Source organism: Coregonus lavaretus (assembly GCF_964263955.1).
Source record: "Coregonus lavaretus genome assembly, chromosome: 4".
Taxonomy (NCBI): domain Eukaryota; kingdom Metazoa; phylum Chordata; class Actinopteri; order Salmoniformes; family Salmonidae; genus Coregonus; species Coregonus lavaretus.
In genome coordinates, this window is record NC_139991.1 from 8,036,856 (window position 1) to 8,057,548 (window position 20,693).

Sequence of the window (20,693 nt, forward strand, 5' to 3'; positions counted from 1 at the left end):
AGACTGGGTCAGGGAGAGGTTGAAAATGTCAGTGAAGACACTTGCCAGCTGGTCAGCGCATGCTCTGAGTACGAGTCCTGGTAATCCGTCTGGCCCTGCAACCTTGTAAATGTTAACCTGTTTAAAGGTCTTACTCACATCAGCTACGGAGAGAGTGATCACACAGTCATCTGGAACAGCTGGTGCTCTCATGCATGGTTCAGTCTAGCCCTTGATCATGACTCTGTTCCATTACATTACACAGTCATTGGACAAAGGCATCTTCTTTAGGGGGGAGTTTTGAACATTAACACCCATCGCTTGCGGTACGGTTTTGGAAGCATAACGACCTTATCTTTCATATCGAAAAAAATTAATAATAATATGTTAAATTGATACACACCTTCATAGGGTTAGTGTTCCCACACTGCCATATTTCCATGTTACAGCGCTTGTAAAGTGGACTGCCTGTGCTAATTAGCTACATTATCTGCATCTCTGAACACCTGTGTGTAAACTGAAGACAGACGCCACAAACGTGTTGTCACTGAAAAATACTGTCGGCAGCAACGATGTTAAAACCGGTTAAACCAGTAAGTTTATATTTTGCATTTGTGAAATTATATTGATGTGATATGAAAGTAGAGGGATTTATGTTTCTAGAACTGTATCACAATTGAGAATCGATACACGTTTAGATGGAGTATTTGGCTGTTTTGGCTTCCAGAGCCAATTCGCCCTTTAAACAGAACATGTAAGGTCCTTGGACTAAGCAGTAACGTTAGGCTCCTTTAGTCCAATATTGGGCTAGGTTCAGTGTTGCTTGCCTCGAAGTGAGCATAAAAGGCATTTAGCCCATCTAGTAGGCTCGCATCACTGGGCAGCTCGCGGCTGGGTTTCCCTTTTTAATCTGTGATAGTTTGCAAGCCCTGCCACATCCGACGAGCATCAGAGCCGGTGTAGTAGAATTCAATCTTAGTCCTGTATTGACGTTTTGCCCGTTTGATGGTTTGTCTAAGGCCATAGCGGGATTGTTAAGCGTCCAGATTAGTGTCCCGCTCTTTGAAAGCGGCAGCTCTAGCCTTTAGCTCGGTGCGGATGTTGCCATGGCTTCTGGTTGGGATATGTACGTACGGTCACTGTGGGGACGACGTCGTCGATGCACTTATTGATGAAGCCGGTGACTGAGGTATACTCCTCAATGCCATTGGATGAATCCCGGAACATATTCCAGTCTGTACTAGCAAAGTCCTGTAGAGTAGCATCCGCATCATCTGACCACTTCCATATTGAGCGAGTCACTGGTACTTCCTGCTTTAGTTTTTGCTTGTAAGCAGGAATCAGAAGGATAGAATTATGGTCATATTTTCCAAATGGAGGGCAAGGGAGAGCTTTGTACGCGTCTCTGTGTGTGGAGTAAAGGTGGTCTAGAGTTTTTTTTTCTTCTTCTGGTTGCACATGTGACATGCTGGTAGAAATTAGGTCAAACTGATTTAAGTTTGCCTGCATTAAAGTCTAGGAGCGCCACTTCTGGATGAGCATTTTCTTGTTTTCTTATGGCCTTATACAGCTCGTTGAGTGCGGTCTTCGTGCCAGCGTCGGTTTGTGGTGGTAAATAGACTGCTACGAAAAATATAGATAAACTCTCTCGGTAGATAGTGTGGTCTACAGCTTATCATGAGGTACTCTACCTCAGGCGAGCAATAACTCGAGACTACCTTAATATTAGACATGGCGCACCAGCTGTTATTGACAAATACACACACCCCCACCCCTCGTCTTACCGGACATAGCTGTTCTGTCCTGCCAATGCATGGAAAACCCAGCTAACTGTATATTATCCGTGTCGTCGTTCAGCCACGACTCGTGAAACATAAGATATTACAGTTTTTAATGTCCCGTTGGTAGGATAGTCTCGAACGGAGCTCATCCAGTTTATTCTCCAGTGATTGCACGTTGGCCAATAGAATGGATGGTAGAGGCGGGTTACCCACTCGCCGACTAATTCTCACAAGTCACCCTGATCTCCGCCCCCTGTATTTCCTTATTCTTCATGCGAATGACTGGGATTTGGGCCTTGTCTGGGAGCAACATTATATCCTTCGCGCCAGACTCATTAAAGAAAACATCTTTGTCCAGTTTGAGGTGAGTAATCGCTGTACTGATATCCAGAAGCTGTTTTCTGTCATAAGAGACGGTAGCATCAACATTATGTACAAAATAGCACAATTGGTTAGGAGCCCGTAAAACGCAGCCATCCAGTCCTGCATCATTCTAAGAAGACAGAGGGGCATACTTATGCTAATTAGCTATCTGTGTCTCAGAACACCTGGGTGTAAACAGAAGATGAACGCCACAAAGGTGTTGTTGTGAGACCCCTGAAAGGGGGCAATATATAAATAAATCACACAGAGATGTAGCTTCGGCTTCAAGTCCCTTGTAATGAGTGAGCTGGGAAGCACCGTGCGCCCCATAGGAATTCCTAGGTATAACCAATCAAACTCAGATCAGACATCAATAGAGCACACAGATCGTATAATCAACATTTAGATAAATTAATAGCTTATTACTTACTGGTACACATTATGATTCTGTGTTATTATTAAGGCACTTTTAATTCTATCAAATTGTCACACAAAAATACTGTTGGCTGTAACTGTTAAAACGGTGTACAGTAAGTGTATATTATGGATTTGTGAAATTATTTTGATGTGATATGAAAGAGAGCTTAATGTTTATAGAACCGTAATGCAATTGACAATCAACTCACGTTTAGATGGAGTATTTGGCTGTTTTTGCTGCCAGAGCCAATTCGCCTCTGAACAGAACATGTAAGGTCCTTGGACTATAAGGACTAAAGTTAGGCTCCTTTAGTCCATTATTGGGCTGGTCTCAGAGGTTTGTAAAATGATGCACTATTACAATATTTGAAATGGGTACATTATTTGTCCTGGTCTGCAATGGAAGTGAAGATGCAAAACTATTCATTACAACCATTTCCACTAACTACTGGACGTTTTGTTGATAACTACTTTGTATCTACTTTTTTGATACATTGTACATCACGATCTCGTGAAATTACTACGTAGGAGGTGGAGGCGTGGTAGCAGAGGAGTCAGGATCCTGGTGGTGGAGAACGACGCACGACACGTTTGAACATTTAACTAGCTATTGTGTCTGGTACAGTTCATTACTTATTGAAAGGTGAATTGGTGGAAGACCACCTACAGTGTTATCATTCGGTATATTTTACTTTAATCGACCTACAGGACATAAGCTACGGCGCTGAGGATATGAGTATGGCTGCACTTCCCGAGGTCCGCGGACTTCAGACTGATGAGGTAAATATTTAGCTAACAAGCTAGCCAATTAACTAACTGGCTACCTGGGCAGATAAATGCCGTTATATCCAAGTGTTTTAGCTAAAGTGTCTTTACATTTCTTTGGGTATTTATTGTCAGCTGTCAGAGTTGGACAGTCAAGTCCCACCATACCAATATCCATTTTATCGATGCAACGTTAGCCAGCCAGCTAGCTAGCTAGTTAGCATGTGTAACAATTGATGGTCACTCAGACTACGTCATCAGCTGTCTGTCAGCTGTCATCGTTGAATAGGCCTACTGTTGATCAGTTAGCTAGCAAACACACAATTTTTAGACAACCTATAGATAATACAATATATTAACTTAAGGATCATTAACTAATCTCTGAAGCTGGAGACTCTGATCTCCCTCACTAACTTTAAGCATCAGTTGTCAGAGCAGCTTACCGATCACTGCACCTGTACACAGCCCATCTGTAATTAGCCCACCCAACTACCTCATCCCCATATTGTTATTTATTTTGCTCATTTGCACCCCAGTATCTCTATTTGCACATCATCTTCTGCACATCTATCATTCCAGTGTTAATACTAAATTGTAATTATTTTGCACTATGGCCTATTTATTGCCTTACCTCCATAACTTACTACATTTGCACACACTGTATATAGATTTTCTATTGTGTTATTGACTGTATGTTTTGTTTTATCCCATATGTAACTCTGTTGTTGTTTTTATCGCACTGCTTTGCTTTATCTTGGCCAGGTCGCAGTTGTAAATGAGAACTTGTTCTCAACTGGCTTACCTGGTTAAATAAAGGTTAAATAAAAATAAAATAAAATAACCATGCCAGTTGGCTAAAAAGCTAGGCAGGCAAGTGGCTAAACTCAGAGAGCAGTGGAAAGGAAAGGGGTATACCTAGTCAGTTGTACAACTGAATGCGTTGAACTGAAATGTGTCTTCCGCATTTAACCCAACCCCTCTGACCCAAAGGAGTCACGCGAGTTATTATCACGTCATTATTAGTGTGGCCTAAGTAGATCTTGAATGTTTGAGATCAAATAAGTATCCACATGGAAAAACACCTACACATTTTATTTCCCTGTGAGTCATTTACTGTAAGTGACATTCATGTAGCTAACATCATTAACCTGATATTTACAGTGTGTAGTGTGTGTTTATATAAGCAGCTAATAATGTGATTTATGTCCTTAATGTGTTTTTTTTTCCAGGATGAGGCTAGAATTCTGAGAGTGAAAGTCATAGCTGGAATTGGATTGGCCAAGAAAGATATCCTTGGAGCCAGGTCAGTCTTGATTTTGAGGAAAATATGTCTTCAAATGGATAATCCAATCTATCGGTATCATTTAAACAAATTCAGGACAGAGAAGTGAACCTCCTATTAGTGAGGATCGCTTCACTGCCCCCTCCGAACGTAAAAGCACGTCCCTGTGCTTCGACCCCTCACACTTCCGGCCTTGCATTCCGATGCAATCCCACTTCTGACACCAATTTAACGAACAGCGGTACAGGGAAGCGAACCCGGGTTGTTGGTGTGAAATGCAAAGACCTTATGCATTGCACCCATAGGGTTAACCCACTTGGTGGGAATTGTTACCAGGCTCATATTAGCGAGGTTTGCTTCAGTATCTCTGAATAATTCTGGTGTCTCGTGTTACCAAAATACAGTGTCCTATCTTTGATACACTACTTTTTAGGAAACTCATGCTTTTGGCCATGTTATACCATAAAATACTAAATTCTGATTCTACACGTTCCTTAGTGTGGACTGTGGACCCTTCCTAACTTATTGGACTCCTAAATCATCTATTAGAGTTCTGTGTGCTTCTTGTGCTGTTTTGGCCAAAACACATCTAGAGTTCATAAGCAGGTCTATTGCCCCAATCATTTTAGGATGAAACCTTACACATCTACCCACTTCATAATAAACAGCAAACTGATTGTCAGTTTATACTGTAAACACTTGGTAATGAGCCCATATTTGTTGAACTTTTTTATTTTGTCAACATTGTGGACCTAGTGGTGTGCGTGCGTACTATACTATATGGTGGTTGAATGCTCTGTGCATTTAGAAATATAAATGTATTCGCCTGATACTTATTGAATACTATTAATCAAACTTGAGCGCAAAAGTCTGAGATTTGCAAAATCATCTTCAAAATGTGCTTTTCCACAGACGGAAAATGGTTGCTGTGGTCCTGTTTTGCCTTGTTGAATGGAAAGTTCAGCACCATAGCAGTGGGTTGAAAGATGGCCTTGTGTTGTCCTGCTTTGAAGAAACCTTGTGTACCCACTTCAAAATAAGAAAAGATTCTTATTCATATTAAGTAGGCTTATGTCATCTTCCAAGCGTTTCTTAAATTGTCAACTCTCCGTAGACCGTACTGTAACTGTCCTGTGCAACCTTTAGATGGCGCTATTATCAGGAGTTCTCTGCCCTTGCATACAGTAGATGCTTCAGAATCTCCAGGCTCCTTTCCCCTAAATAGCCCTCCATCATTTCCAGTCAAGTCAACACAGTACCGAATAAACACTATTTTTCTACACATGTCCATTGTAAAATATCAGTATTTCTTTCAGTGCAACTATTTATGGTTCTGATGATGACATTGGTTTGTGCTCCATATGGCCTGTGGGAGAAAACTGTTACATGCTATCCAGAGATGTTCCCTCGTTTGATCTTTGCACACCAAGGGACAGATAGACATCAAGTTGAGCTTTGTCTTTTCATTTTCTATCACAGTGATCCATATACAAGAGTGTCCCTTTATGACCCTGTCAATGGAGAACTAACAAGTCTTCAGACTAAAACAATTAAAAAGGTGAGTAACTGCGCTATCTGAGTAAGTACAGAGCATTTATTTGTTTATGTTTTGTAAGTATCCTATTTACATTTAAATACATTGTCATTTCCAGACATTGGACCCGAAGTGGAATGAGGAATTCTTTTTCAAGGTAAGTCAAATGTATGATAAAAAGAGCATTGTGAATATGTGTGTGTGTAGTTTCTTTTTTACCCAGGGCTCTGAGGACATTTAAGACTCAACCCTTCCTTGACCTTTCTCTCTATTTTTCTCTCTTTATTTCATCTCTTTTTGCTGCATGCCTCCATGTCTGAATCGTAATGGCCCAGTAATATGTTCCCTATTAGTGTTTGAAGCTGCTCCAGATTCTCACTGGGAGGTTAACATTTCACAAACAGCAAGTTAAAAGTCAGAACGCAAAAACATTTTTGTCTGTGGACATGGGATGTTTTTTTTGGTACAATGTTTACGGGTGTCTGTACATAATGAGGACCAACAGGAAGTCCTCCACTATGTTGGGCGTTGTGATTGGTCAATAAGATCCACCCAGCATCCTGTGAGATTGTTGCCCCTGGCTCCTATCTTGGGCATGTAAACACAGCGTGATTAAATGTTGAACTGGGGGTGTGAAACAGAGCCTCAGTGAGTTAGCTGGTGTTGACGTGAGTCCTTGCTCTGAGGTTTTTGTGTGGAGAGCTGCTTATGTCCTTCTGTCCTGATTGTTTTTCATTAGGTTGACCCTCTATGGTGGAGGAGTAGACATAAATATTCCCAACCCTTTAGTAGCTATGGGAGCACCGATATGAATTTGAATTGTTGTTAGTGTACCTTGAGACCTGAAGTTCAAGAGCACATTTCAAAAGCTGGAACTTTTGCTGACTGAGGTTGAATTCGTTATTTCAACAAAAATACTTTGAAAAATAGTAGGCTTTTAGGATGGTGGTTTCCTAAGCTTATTGTGGTTGCAAAAATTTAATTTTTATGTCTTGCATCTTGATGGAGAAAACCACATTCTTTTATGCATGTGGAGAAAAAGCAGAGAGGGGGTAACTTCTACCGGCATCTGGTTGTACCACATACACTACCGGTAAAAAGTTTTAGAACACCTACTCATTCAAGGGTTTTTCTTTATTTTTACTATTTTCTACATTGTAGAATAATAGTGAAGACATCAAAACTATGCACACTCTTGGCATTTTCTCAACCAGCTTCATGAGGTAGTCACCTGGAATGCATTTAAATTATCAGGTGTGCCTTCTTAAAAGTTAATTTGTGGAATTTCTTTCCTTCTTAATGTGTTTGAGCCAATCAGTTGTGTTGTGACAAGATAGGGGGGTATACAGAAGATAGCCCTATTTGGTAAAAGACCAAGTCCATATTATGGCAAGAACAGCTCAAATAAGCAAAGAGAAACTACAGTCCATCATTACTTTAAGACATGAAGGTCAGTCAATACGGAAAATGTCAAGCGTTATGATGAAACTGGCTCTCATGAGGACCGCCACAGGATTGGAAGACCCAGAGTTACCTCTGCTGCAGAGAATAAGTTCATTAGAGTTACCAGCCTTAGAAATTGCAGTCCAAATAAATGCTTCACAGAGTTCAAGTAATAGACACAGCTCAACATCAACTGTTCAGAGGAGACTCTGTGAATCAGGCCTTCATGGTCGAATTGCTGCAAAGGAAACCACTACTAAAGGACACCAATAATAAGAAGAGACTTGCTTGGGCCAAGAAACACGAGCAATGGACATTAGACCGCTGGAAATTTGTCCTTTGGTCTGATGAGTCCAAATTTGAGATTTTTGGTTCCAACCGCCGTGTCTTTGTGAGACGCGGTGTGGGTGAACGGATGAATCTGTGCATGTGTATTTCCCAACGTAAAGCATGGAGGAGGAGTTGTTGGGGTACTTTGCTGGTGACATTGTCTGTGATTTATTTAGAATTCAAGGCACACTTGAACACCAGCATGGCTACCACAGCATTCTGCAGCGATTCGCCATCCCATCTGGTTTGGGCTTAGTGGGACTATCATTTGTTTTTCAACAGGACAATGACCCAATACACCTCCAGGCTGTGTAAGGGCTATTTGACCAAGAAGGAGAGTGATGGAGTGCTGCATCAGATGACCTGGCCTCCACAATCCCCCGACCTCAAGCAAATTGAGATGGTTTGGGATGAGTCGGACCGCAGAGTGAATGAAAAGCAGCCAACAAGTGCTCAGCATATGTGGGAACTCCTTCAAGACTGTTGGAAAAGCATTCCAGGTGAAGCTGGTTGAGAGAATGCCAAGAGTGTGCAAAGCTGTCATCAAGGCAAAGGGTGGCTATTTGAAGAATCTCAAATATAAAATATATTTTGATTTGTTTAACACTTTTTTGGTTACTACATGATTCCATATGTGTTATTTCGTAGTGTTGATGTCTTCACTATTATTCTACAATGTAGAAAATAGTAAAAATAAAGAAAAACCCTTGAATGAGTAGGTGTTCTAAAACTTTTGACCGGTAGTGTAGCAGTGGACTAGGCCCATCTCGCCAGTAGACCGAGGGAAATATTTGAAATGTTTTAATTTCTCTGGCCATTGACATTGAGCAGGAAGCTTTTGTGTATATATAGTTGCACACATTCAGTAATATATCCACTATGTTTAAGCCTTAGACACTCATTACCCATGTCTAGAAACTATGGCAGTGCTGCACAATGTCCCATTGCCCTGGACAATGATTCAACACTCCCCCCAGTCAATCTGAAATGAGAAAAAAATCACGTCACCATGCCAGTTGAGATTTCTGTCTCCTACAGTCTTTTCAGGGATTTTCTCCATCATGGTTTCTTGGTACAGTAAATCAGTACTCAGTGGATTCTCCTTAGACGGACACAGCTGTTGTAACACTTACAGCTCCCTGCACCTTGTAGTACTTGTCCCAATTGTGAATGTTATTATGTTTATACCTGCCCTGGAAAGCTTTTGAACCTGTTTGATAAAATAACACGCGTTCAAACGAATATCAAAAGATCTTTTAAAACACCTGACCCCCTAGCCTATCTCTTATCTGTATCTTTTGATTGTTCTTTTGACGTTAATCATATATCATAAAGTAAACAAGTTATATTTGACGACCGCACTCTCCCTTTATGGTCTACAGGAGTTGCGGCCGATTTGGCCCACCTTATCAAAGTGGCAGTGTTAATAATGGCTTCACTTAGCAAGAGGGCCCATTTTGACAGAAACACATTTCATTTTCCAGTGGTCATGAGATGGCCTGGGGGCGGTGGCTTTAGTTACAATGCCCCTGAGAAGGTGGTGGCTGTCTTTCACTGTGCGTCTCTTCCCAGCTCTGTCAAATGGTTTCTGATGTTTTTTAGTTATAGATCATTCTCACTCTGTTTTAAGCATTGAGAGGAAATACACCTACGTTCAAAGATATTTCGGAGAAATATATTTATGTACATTTTTAAAAACTATGCATTGTTAGTTCTCCGTGTCAAATGGGATGGGTTTTGTAATTAAAGCTGGAAGATCCAATTAGCTTTCATTAGCGATGGATTGAAATAATAGCCATGTTTGGTGCGAAGCCTACTAGTTTAAGGACCTGTTTGTGCTTTGTGTTAGTCAGCCAGCCAGAATACAACAGGGCTATCTTTGCTTATGAGTGGAGCTTGATTTTAGCTTCACAGCCGACATTGGTCACCTCCATTTGTGGTGCTGAGGACTGTGCTACTGGGGAGTGGGCCTCCCTCCAAATAGTAATCAGAAGCTGGAAGCTAGCCTGAGTTTATCCGCATAGACGACTCATGTTTTACAGACCCTTCAAATCATGGGTGGGCTCGCTCTTGCTAAAATCTAGTCATGACTCAATGCACAAACACTCACCTTATTTACAGTAGGAAGTGCTTGGGAAGTTTTCGCTAGTACAAATATATTTTCTTGTCCGCCTTAGCCATTTAAAAAATAATGAATACAAAGAAGCTCCATATGCAGTCTGGTGTGCCAATGTCTGGTCCACTGAGCAATGGCCCACCTTTCCCTTTGTCCTATTTTACCTTAATTTTGTCTAGACGATGTCGCCGGTGTTGATGTTCTTTTTCTCTGAGGATTTTCTTTTGACTTTGTAATCAGTTTGCTCTGAATGTCATCTTCACCTGGTTGTGAGACCTCTTAGGAAATTGCTTAGGGGAAGTTTCCACTACCTCTCTGTGGGTTTTTGTGACAGAACTTGCTATGCTGTGTAGCCTAACTGTTTTCATGGTATGTGAGCTCTGAGCAACATGAGGTCAAATGTCATGTTTCCACATACCAACGCTTTGTGTTAGCCACAACAGAGATGTTTAGAGGGTACACCCAATTCTAAAGAAACATTCAATTGGAACTTAGAAACCAATAGTAAACTCGTCCAGTTCTATACCTAATGAAGGTAAAGGATTTGTTGTGATTGACAAGAGACTGGTGGTCTTCGGACTATAGCATGTTGGAGAGATTAAGGAGGGGATTGTTGTTGATTTTAGTTTGATGTTCTTGGACCCATTGGTTGAAGTCTATCTTTTCTCTTTCAGGTTCATCCCAGGAAGCATCGGCTGTTGCTGGAGGTGTTCGATGAGAATCGTCTAGTAAGTCATTACGATATTCCTTCAGTATGTCCAGGCCTGTGGCTTTGACACTGCCACCACTACTGCTGACTCACTTTAGTAAAAGTGGAAGTGACCTTGAAGGCACAGATATAGTGATAGTTATTATAATCCTGTGCATATTTATATCTGTTTTACCCTTTAGCACTTTATGTATCTACCCCCCCCATTTGAAGGTTCATAAGTATTTGGACAAATTCACATATGTGTATTAATGTAGTCAGAAGTTAAGTATTTGGCCCCATATTCCTAGCACTCAATAACAACATCAAGCTTGTGACTCTACAAACGTTTTGGATGCATTTGCAGTTAATTTTGGTTGTGTTTCAGATTATGTTGTGCCCAATAGAAATGAATGGTAAATAATGTATTGTCATTTTGGAGTCACTTTTATTGTAAATAAGAATATAATAGGTTTCTGAACACTTCTACATTAACCTGTTACTTGTGGAAATTGGCCTATATGGAAAGGGCCAAATTGAAATGAAGAACAATAAAAAGCATGTTATCAATTGAAAGAGAACATTTAGGAGATTATGGGGAAATGATCAAGCCAAAGGTGAGGACACAACAATTCACCTGATACAAGACTGAATCCAAACATTACACTGTTGATTTTATGTGAATTTTACATTTACTGTACTTTTCACAGCATTTGTCAATAACGAAATCTGAAAATACTGTGAATACATTTAGTCAGATAATAAGAATATTCATTGACATTTTGGAGTAGGTGCAAGATAAGAAAAAACGATTACAAGGGTTTGAGTGAACGGTCAAACTGGTGTTTCCAAGTGGCCACACACCTCTCCAAACTGCACAGTTCCTAAGTAATTTCAATGCACTTTTATGGTATAGTTGAAGGAAAGAGCCCTCAACTATAAGGTTCTTTTTTGAGCTCTCCTGGCTTTGCCATTGAGGAACTGAAGCAAGCACACTTGTAGTTTTTTGTTTGGAACAAAGCCCCACCATCACACATTACTGTTGTTGTATACGAAATCCAAAAACGTTCCATTTATAAATCGCAATCTGGGTCAGGGGGGCATAATTTGAGCTGATTCTATTGCCAACATGGCTAGCAAAGTTATAAAATATGATCTTAATGTTAGGCTTTCAAAAGGCACTTCAGACAGATTATAATTTTGGTGCACATAGAATGGAGTCATGAGTGCATTCAAGTGCGTGTTCTGCGGCAAATCTTCTTCACAATATGACAAACAGGCTCATTCTGTTCAGGACAACCCAGGGTATAACGCATGTCATCCTTGTTACTGAGGATCAAACATAGCGATCATGAATGTTGATAATGTAAATTACATGAGTTTTCAAATATGGACATGTGAAGTGCACATTTGGACTGTTGAGTGTGTGGTTTGCTTGTATGACTTCAAAGTGGTATTCATTATAAACCTCAATGGCTCATCTTTCAGAACACATCGACTCCTCCTGATTTACAGCATTTTCCTCACTCAGACAACAAATGTGCAAAAGTAGCCCAATTACCGGGAGGGACTGGGGCATCTTGTCGCACGGGGTTCTCAAGTTTATAACGTCTGTCAGTCAAAACCCATACAGCCCTGTGAACTGGACAACCGGAGCTCTAACGTCATGTACAGTGGGGAAAAAAAGTATTTAGTCAGCCACCAATTGTGCAAGTTCTCCCACTTAAAAAGATGAGAGAGGCCTGTAATTTTCATCACAGGTACACGTCAACTATGACAGACAAATTAAGGAGAAAAAAAATCCAGAAAATCACATTGTAGGATTTTTAATGAATTTATTTGCAAATTATGGTGGAAAATAAGTATTTGGTCAATAACAAACGTTTCTCAATACTTTGTTATATACCCTTTGTTGGCAATGACACAGGTCAAATGTTTTCTGTAAGTCTTCACAAGGTTTTCACACACTGTTGCTGGTATTTTGGCCCATTCCTCCATGCAGATCTCCTCTAGAGCAGTGATGCTTTGGGGCTGTCGCTGGGCAACACGGACTTTCAACTCCCTCCAAAGATTTTCTATGGGATTGAGATCTGGAGACTGGCTAGGCCACTCCAGGACCTTGAAATGCTTCTTACAAAGCCAATCCTTCGTTGCCCGGGCGGTGTGTTTGGGATCATTGTCATGCTGAAAGACCCAGCCACGTTTCATCTTCAATGCCCTTGCTGATGGAAGGAGGTTTTCACTCAAAATCTCACGATACATGGCCCCATTAATTATTTCCTTTACACGGATCAGTCGTCCTGGTCCCTTTGCAGAAAAACTGCCCCAAAGCATGATGTTTCCACCCCCATGCTTCACAGTAGGTATGGTGTTCTTTGGATGCAACTCAGCATTCTTTGTCCTCCAAACATGACGAGTTGAGTTTTTACCAAAAAGTTCTATTTTGGTTTCATCTGACCATATGACAATCTCCCAATCCTCTTCTGGATCATCCAAATGCACTCTAGCAAACTTCAGACGGGCCTGGACATGTACTGGCTGAAGCAGGGGGACACGTCTGGCACTGCAGGATTTGAGTCCCTGGCGGCGTAGTGTGTTACTGATGGTAGGCTTTGTTACTTTGGTCCCAGCTCTCTGCAGGTCATTCACTAGGTCCCCCCATGTGGTTCTGGGATTTTTGCTCACCGTTCTTGTGATCATTTTGACCCCACGGGGTGAGATCTTGCGTGGAGCCCCAGATCGAGGGAGATTATCAGTGGTCTTGTATGTCTTCCATTTCCTAATAATTGCTCCCACAGTTGATTTTTTCAAACCAAGCTGCTTACCTATTACAGATTCAGTCTTCCCAGCCTGGTGCAGGTCTACAATTTTGTTTCTGGTGTCCTTTGACAGCTCTTTGGTCTTGGCCATAGTGGAGTTTGGAGTGTGACTGTTTGAGGTTGTGGACAGGTGTCTTTTATACTGATAACAAGTTCAAACAGGTGCCATTAATACAGGTAACGAGTGGAGGACAGAGGAGCCTCTTAAAGAAGAAGTTACAGGTCTGTGAGAGCCAGAAATCTTGCTTGTTTGTAGGTGACCAAATACTTAATTTCCACCATAATTTGCAAATAAATTCATTAAAAATCCTACAATGTGATTTTCTGGATTTTTTTTCCTCAATTTGTCTGTCATAGTTGACGTGTACCTATGATGAAAATTACAGGCCTCTCTCATCTTTTTAAGTGGGAGAACTTGCACAATTGGTGGCTGATTAAATACTTTTTTTCCCCACTGTATAACATGTTACTGTACAGCCACTGGTTACGAATTTCGGCGCTTATCAATGACATAATCTGCCATTTTCAGCGAGTAGAAAGGGTTCAAGTGGATGCCACCATGATTATGGATAATCATGAATAAATCGTGAATGATGAGTGAGAAAGTTAAAGGCATAAATATAATACCCCCCCCTAAAAATGCTAACCTCCCCATTTATTGGTAATGATGAGAGATTAGTATGTCTTGGGGGTATGATGTTTGTGCCTCTAACGTTCTCACTCATCATTATTCATGATTAATTCATGATTATCCATGATTATGGAAGTGTTCAGAAACATATTCTATTCTTATTTACAATAAAAGTGACTCCAGAATGACACTACATTATTTACAATTCATTTCTATTGGGCACAACATAATCTGAAACACAACCAAAACAAATTACAAATGCATCCAAAAAGTTTGAAGAGTCACAAGCGTGATGTAGTCATTGCGTGCTAGGAATATGGGACCAAATATTACACGTTTCACTACTTTAATACACATAAGTGAATTTGTCCAAATACTTGTCACTTTCAAATGGGGGGACTAGATACAGTGAGGGGAAAAAAGTATTTGATCCCCTGCTGATTTTGTACGTTTGCCCACTGACAAAGACATGATCAGTCTATAATTTTAATGGTAGGTTTATTTGAACAGTGAGAGACAGAATAACAACAACAAAATGCAGAAAAACGCATGTCAAAAATGTTATAAATTTATTTGCATTTTAATGAGGGAAATAAGTATTTGACCCCTCTGCAAAACATGACTTAGTACTTGGTGGCAAAACCCTTGTTGGCAATCACAGAGGTCAGATGTTTCTTGTGGTTGGCCACCAGGTTTGCACACATCTCAGGAGGGATTTTGTCCCACTCCTCTTTGCAGATCTTCTCCAAGTCATTAAGGTTTCGAGGCTGACGTTTGGCAACTCGAACCTTCAGCTCCCTCCACAGATTTTCTATGGGATTAATGTCTGGAGACTGGCTAGGCCACTCCAGGACCTTAATGTGCCTCTTGAGCCACTTCTTTGTTGCCTTGGCCGTCTGTTTTGGGTCATTGTCATGCTGGAATACCCATCCACGACCCATTTTCAATGCCCTGGCTGAGGGAAGGTTCTCACTCAAGATTTGACGGTACATGGCCCCGTCCATCGTCCCTTTGATGCGGTGAAGTTGTCCTGTCCCCTTAGCAGAAAAACACCCCCAAAGCATAATGTTTCCACCTCCATGTTTGACGGTGGGGATGGTGTTCTTGGGGTCATAGGCAGCATTCCTCCTCCTCCAAACACAGCGAGTTGAGTTGATGCCAAAGAGCTCGATTTTGGTCTCATCTGACCACAACACTTTCACCCAGTTCTCTGAATCATTCAGATGTTCATTGGCAAACTTCAGACGGGCCTGTATATGTGCTTTCTTGAGCAGGGGGACCTTGCGGGCGCTGCAGGATTTCAGTCCTTCACGGCGTAGTGTGTTACCAATTGTTTTTTTGGTGACTATGGTCCCAGCTGCCTTGAGATCATTGACAAGATCCTCCCGTGTTGTTCTGGGCTGATTCTTCACCGTTGTCATTATCATTGCAACTCCACGAGGTGAGATCTTGCATGGAGCCCCAGGCCGAGGGAGATTGACAGTTATTTTGTGTTTCTTCCATTTGCCAATAATCGCACCAACTGTTGTCACCTTCTCACCAAGCTGCTTGGCGATGGTCTTGTAGCCCATTCCAGCCTTGTGTAGGTCTACAATCTTGTCCCTGACATCCTTGGAGAGCTCTTTGGTCTTGGCCATGGTGGAGAGTTTGGAATCTGATTGATTGCTTCTGTGGACAGGTGTCTTTTATACAGGTAACAAGCTGAGATTAGGACTCCCCCCTTTAAGAGTGTGCTCCTAATCTCAGCTCGTTACCTGTATAAAAGACACCTGGGAGCCAGAAATCTTTCTGATTGAGATGGGGTCAAATACTTATTTCCCTCATTAAAATGCAAAATCAATGTATAACATTTTTGACATGCGTTTTTCTGGATTTTTTTGTTGTTATTCTGTCTCTCACTGTTCAAATAAACCCACAATTAAAATTATAGACTGATCATTTCTTTGTCAGTGGGCAAACGTACAAAATCAGCAGGGGATCAAATACTTTTTTCCCTCACTGAACATAAAGTGCTTTTATTTCTAAACGGTAAAACATATGTATGAAAATAACATCAAATAGAAGGTGACATTTTGTACTGTCGCCTCAAATAAAACATTTGATCTCAAATCCAAAATGCTGGAGTTATAGAGCCAAATTAAAAGTTATAGCTTCACTGTCCAAATAAATACGTAGGGGAGTGTAAATGTGGCGTGTTATAACTTGATTAATTCTGACAATGGTCAGAATAACTTTAACTCCATGACTAGACCTAGTTTATATTCAAGTACGGCAACACTATGAGTAGGCCTACCTGTTTGTATCGCTACCTTCCAGGTGTGTTTGGCTTTCATTTGGTTATTTCTGGTCTCTGTAATTGTCACATACACATATTTTGAATGACCCAGTTCCCTCTATTTCATGAGGTGTACTGACCAATATCAAGCAGTGAATGCCAGTTGCATGTATGACCTACAATACTTAAAGGTGTGTGTGTGTGTGTATGTTGCTGCCTCAGTAACATTTAGTCTAGGCCTAGGTTGTTAACATTGGTGTTTTGCACAAAAGTACAGACATATGTTTTAACTGGTCATGTATACCAGTATACCTTTTTATAGCAATTTGTCTAAATTAAATCCAGGTATGGGAAATAGAATATCCCCTTAGGTCTTATTAAGAGTGAAAGGTAGGCTAACTGGTTCTGAACACATTAAACTAACTCAAGTATGACCAAGCAGTGATTGTTTTTGTAGCTTTATGATTTGCCAACGACCACATAGCTGAATACTTATGTGGGGCTAACTAGCTACAGCTCTGGCCTAGTTGCTGTTGATGGAATGGAGTGACAGGAGTACTGCTGTCACTGAGACCTAGTATAGTCTCCCTTTTGAGTTCTAAGTGTGTAAAGTTGTGCAAACATGAAGCCTCGTCCAAACTTAAGACACGCCATGTAGGCCTGACTTTCATGTAAATTGATAATTAATTGATATCAATAGAAGATTTGCGCAGAGCTCAACCTACTGTACATGTACACAATAAATCAGTGTTGATACTTTAGTGGTTACTGAGATTACCTGATACCCCCATGCCCATCACGGGTTGTTGTGGGAATAGTCACTATGTGGCACGTGGTGTGACGTGGGCGCCCTGACTGCGTCAGTCTCAACTGGTGAGTCATTATCACATCCAGCCTGTGCCCCTTTCATAGCATTACAGTATGGAACTGACCTGCTGCAGGCCAGGCTGACAGTAATGCCCCAGAATAGCCCCAGCCTAACACAATAGCTTTTGGTTGATATGGAGTGGAATGTCAATGACAGCATAGCAGGAATTAAACCAGCTACTGGCTGTTACATGAGGTGTCAAATGACAGGTGATGCTGCCTATATCCCTTTATGCTTTTCAAAGCTGCTTTATACATGAAATTAAGCTCTCTATAGTAGCCTACTTATGTGCCGAGCTACTGTAGGAGTGAAGTTTGTTTGTAGTAGGTGTGAATGTTTAAACGTTGAAACGAAGTTGGGATTGTTCATGTTAAGAAAAATCCCTAGCTGATAAACATTATTTTTTGTTCTTTTCCCCCCCCACAAAATTTAAATCACAGTGCAGTTACCAGAAAACATATTATTTTCTGTAGACGGTAGGCTATAAAGGCCTGGGGAAAGTTGTGTAAGTTAAATAAAACCAAATAGGAAGAGGCAAACTTGATGAATTTTTGTTATCGTTTTAACGGAAGAAGTTAATGTTTTCCATTTGTCACATCCCTAGTTTGTAGATGATCTTTATTACATTTTCCAGCCCCTTGTTCTTTTTCAATTCTTTGTTTATGTAAGTGCCATCAGCTGAAGCTTTCATGGCTTTATCCAAGCTTCAAAGAGCTGCCGATGGACTCAAGCATTCAGTTTATGAGCTTGCTGACTTTTGCAGTTTGTAATAACTATTAGTAGCTTCCCTACATATTTCCCCGGCCACGGTGGTTTCCCAGTACGGATGCTATTAGTTTTTCTGCACCTTACATGTGGAACAATCTCCAATACACCCTGAAATTGGGGGAATTGGTGCCTCTAGGGCTTTTCAGACTGCTGTTAGGGGGCCCTTCATTAATTAACTTATGAGTTTGTTATGAGTGCATTGTGTGGATGATTGTTTTGTGTGGATGCGTTTTTCAATGTTTTTTTGTGTATATTAAGTGCTTTTATTGTATAGATGTGTATTTTTGTATCTACAGGGCTTACCTGTCAAAATAATAATAAAATCAAAAAGTGTGTGTGTATATGTGTGTGTGTGTGTGTGTGTGTATGTATGTATGTGTATGTATATATATATACACACACACACACACACACACACACACACACACACACACACACACACACACATACATACATACATACATACATACATACATACATACAGTAGTACGCAAGTATAAACACCATGGGACCACGCAGCCGTCATACCGCTAAGGAAGGAGACGCGTTCTGTCTCCTAGAGATGAACGTACTTTGGTGCAAAAAGTACAAATCAATCCCAGAACAACTGCAAAGGACCTTGTGAAGACGCTGAAGGAAACAGGTACAAAAGTATCTATATCCACAGTAAAACAAGTCCTATATCGACATAACCTGAAAGGCCGCTCAGCAAGGAAGAAGCCACTGCTCCAAAACCGCCATTAAAAAGCCAGACTACGGTTTGCAACTGCACATTGGGACAAAGATCGTACTTTTTGGAGAAATGTCCTCTGGTCTGATGAAACAAAAATAGAACTGTTTGGCCATAATGACCATTGTTACGTTTGGAGGAAAAAGGGGAACGCTTGCAAGCCAAAGAACACCATCCCAACTGTGAAGCACGGGGGTGGCAGCGTCATGCTGTGGGGGTGCTTTGCTGCAGGATGGACTGGTGCACTTCACAAAATAGATGGCATCATGAGGAAGGAAAATTATGTGGATATATTGAAGCAACATCTCAAGACATCAGTCAGGAAGTTAAAACTTGGTCGCAAATGGGTCTTCCAAATGGACAATGACCCCAAGCATACTTCCAAAGTTGTGCCAAAATGGCTTAAGGACAACAAAGTCAAGGTATTGTAGTGGCCATCACAAAGCTCTGACCTCAATCCTGTAGGAAATGTGTGGGCAGAACTGAAAAAGCGTGTGCGAACAAGGAGGCCTACAAACCTGACTCCCTGTCAGGAGGAATGGGCCAAAATTCACCCAACTTATTGTGGGAAGCTTGTTGAAGGCTACCCGAACCACTTGACCCAAGTTAAACAATTTAAAGGCAATGCTACCAAATACTAATTGAGTGTATGTAAACTTCTGACCCACTGGGAATGTGATGAAATAAATAAAAGCTGAAATAAATCATTCTCTCTACTATTATTCTGACATTTCACATTCTTAAAATAAAGTGGTGATCCTAACTGACCTAAGACAGGGAATTTATACTAGGATTAATTGTGAAAAACTGAGTTGAAATGTATTTGGCTAAGGTGTATGTAAACTTCCGACTTCAACTGTATATATACGTGTGTGTGTGTGTGTGTGTGTGTATATATATATATATATATATATATATAAGTTAAATAATCTGTCTGCAAACAAAAAATAAGTCTTAACCGACTTGCCAAAACAAATTTAACAAGAAATGTGTTATTGTTGTGTATATATGTATGTGTCTGTGTGTGTGTGTGTGTGTGTGTGTGTGTGTGTGTGTGTGTATGTGTGTATATATATATATATATATATATATATATATATATATATATATATATATATATATATATATATATATATATATATATATATACACACTGCTCAAAAAAATTAAGGGAACACTTAAACAACACAATGTAACTCCAAGTCAATCACACTTCTGTGAAATCAAACTGTCCACTTAGGAAGCAACACTGATTGACAATACATTTCACATGCTGTTGTGCAAATGGAATAGACAACAGGTGGAAATTATAGGCAATTAGCAAGACACCCCCAATAAAGAAGTGGTTCTGCAGGTGGTGACCACAGACCACTTCTCAGTTCCTATGCTTCCTGGCTGATGTTTTGGTCACTTTTGAATGCTGGCGGTGCTTTCACTCTAGTGGTAGCATGAGACGGAGTCTACAACCCACACAAGTGGCTCAGGTAGTGCAGCTCATCCAGGATGGCACATCAATGCGAGCTGTGGCAAGAAGGTTTGCTGTGTCTGTCAGCGTAGTGTCCAGTGCATGGAGGCGCTACCAGGAGACAGGCCAGTACATCAGGAGACGTGGAGGAGGCCGTAGGAGGGCAACAACCCAGCAGCAGGACCGCTACCTCCGCCTTTGTGCAAGGAGGAGCAGGAGAAGCACTGCCAGAGCCCTGCAAAATGACCTCCAGCAGGCCACAAATGTGCATGTGTCTGCTCAAACGGTCAGAAACAGACTCCATGAGGGTGGTATGAGGGCCCGACGTCCACAGGTGGGGGTTGTGCTTACGGCCCAACACCGTGCAGGACGTTTGGCATTTGCCAGAGAACACCAAGATTGGCAAATTCGCCACTGGCGCCCTGTGCTCTTCACAGAT

The 20,693-nt window shown here is 41.0% G+C and overlaps 1 protein-coding gene across 1 annotated transcript in view; it reads left to right on the plus strand.

The window, feature by feature from the left end:
• The first annotated feature begins 3,099 nt into the window (after positions 1-3,099).
• LOC311127338 (E3 ubiquitin-protein ligase NEDD4-like) overlaps positions 3,100-20,693 on the plus strand; it is a 44,426-nt gene continuing 26,832 nt past the window's right edge. The window contains exons 1-5 of the mRNA XM_084159166.1: positions 3,100-3,320; positions 4,535-4,608; positions 6,067-6,145; positions 6,240-6,278; positions 10,685-10,738. Coding sequence (XP_084015292.1) covers positions 3,273-3,320; positions 4,535-4,608; positions 6,067-6,145; positions 6,240-6,278; positions 10,685-10,738 — 294 coding nt within the window. The 5' untranslated portion in view covers positions 3,100-3,272. The remainder of the gene's footprint in view (positions 3,321-4,534; positions 4,609-6,066; positions 6,146-6,239; positions 6,279-10,684; positions 10,739-20,693) is intronic.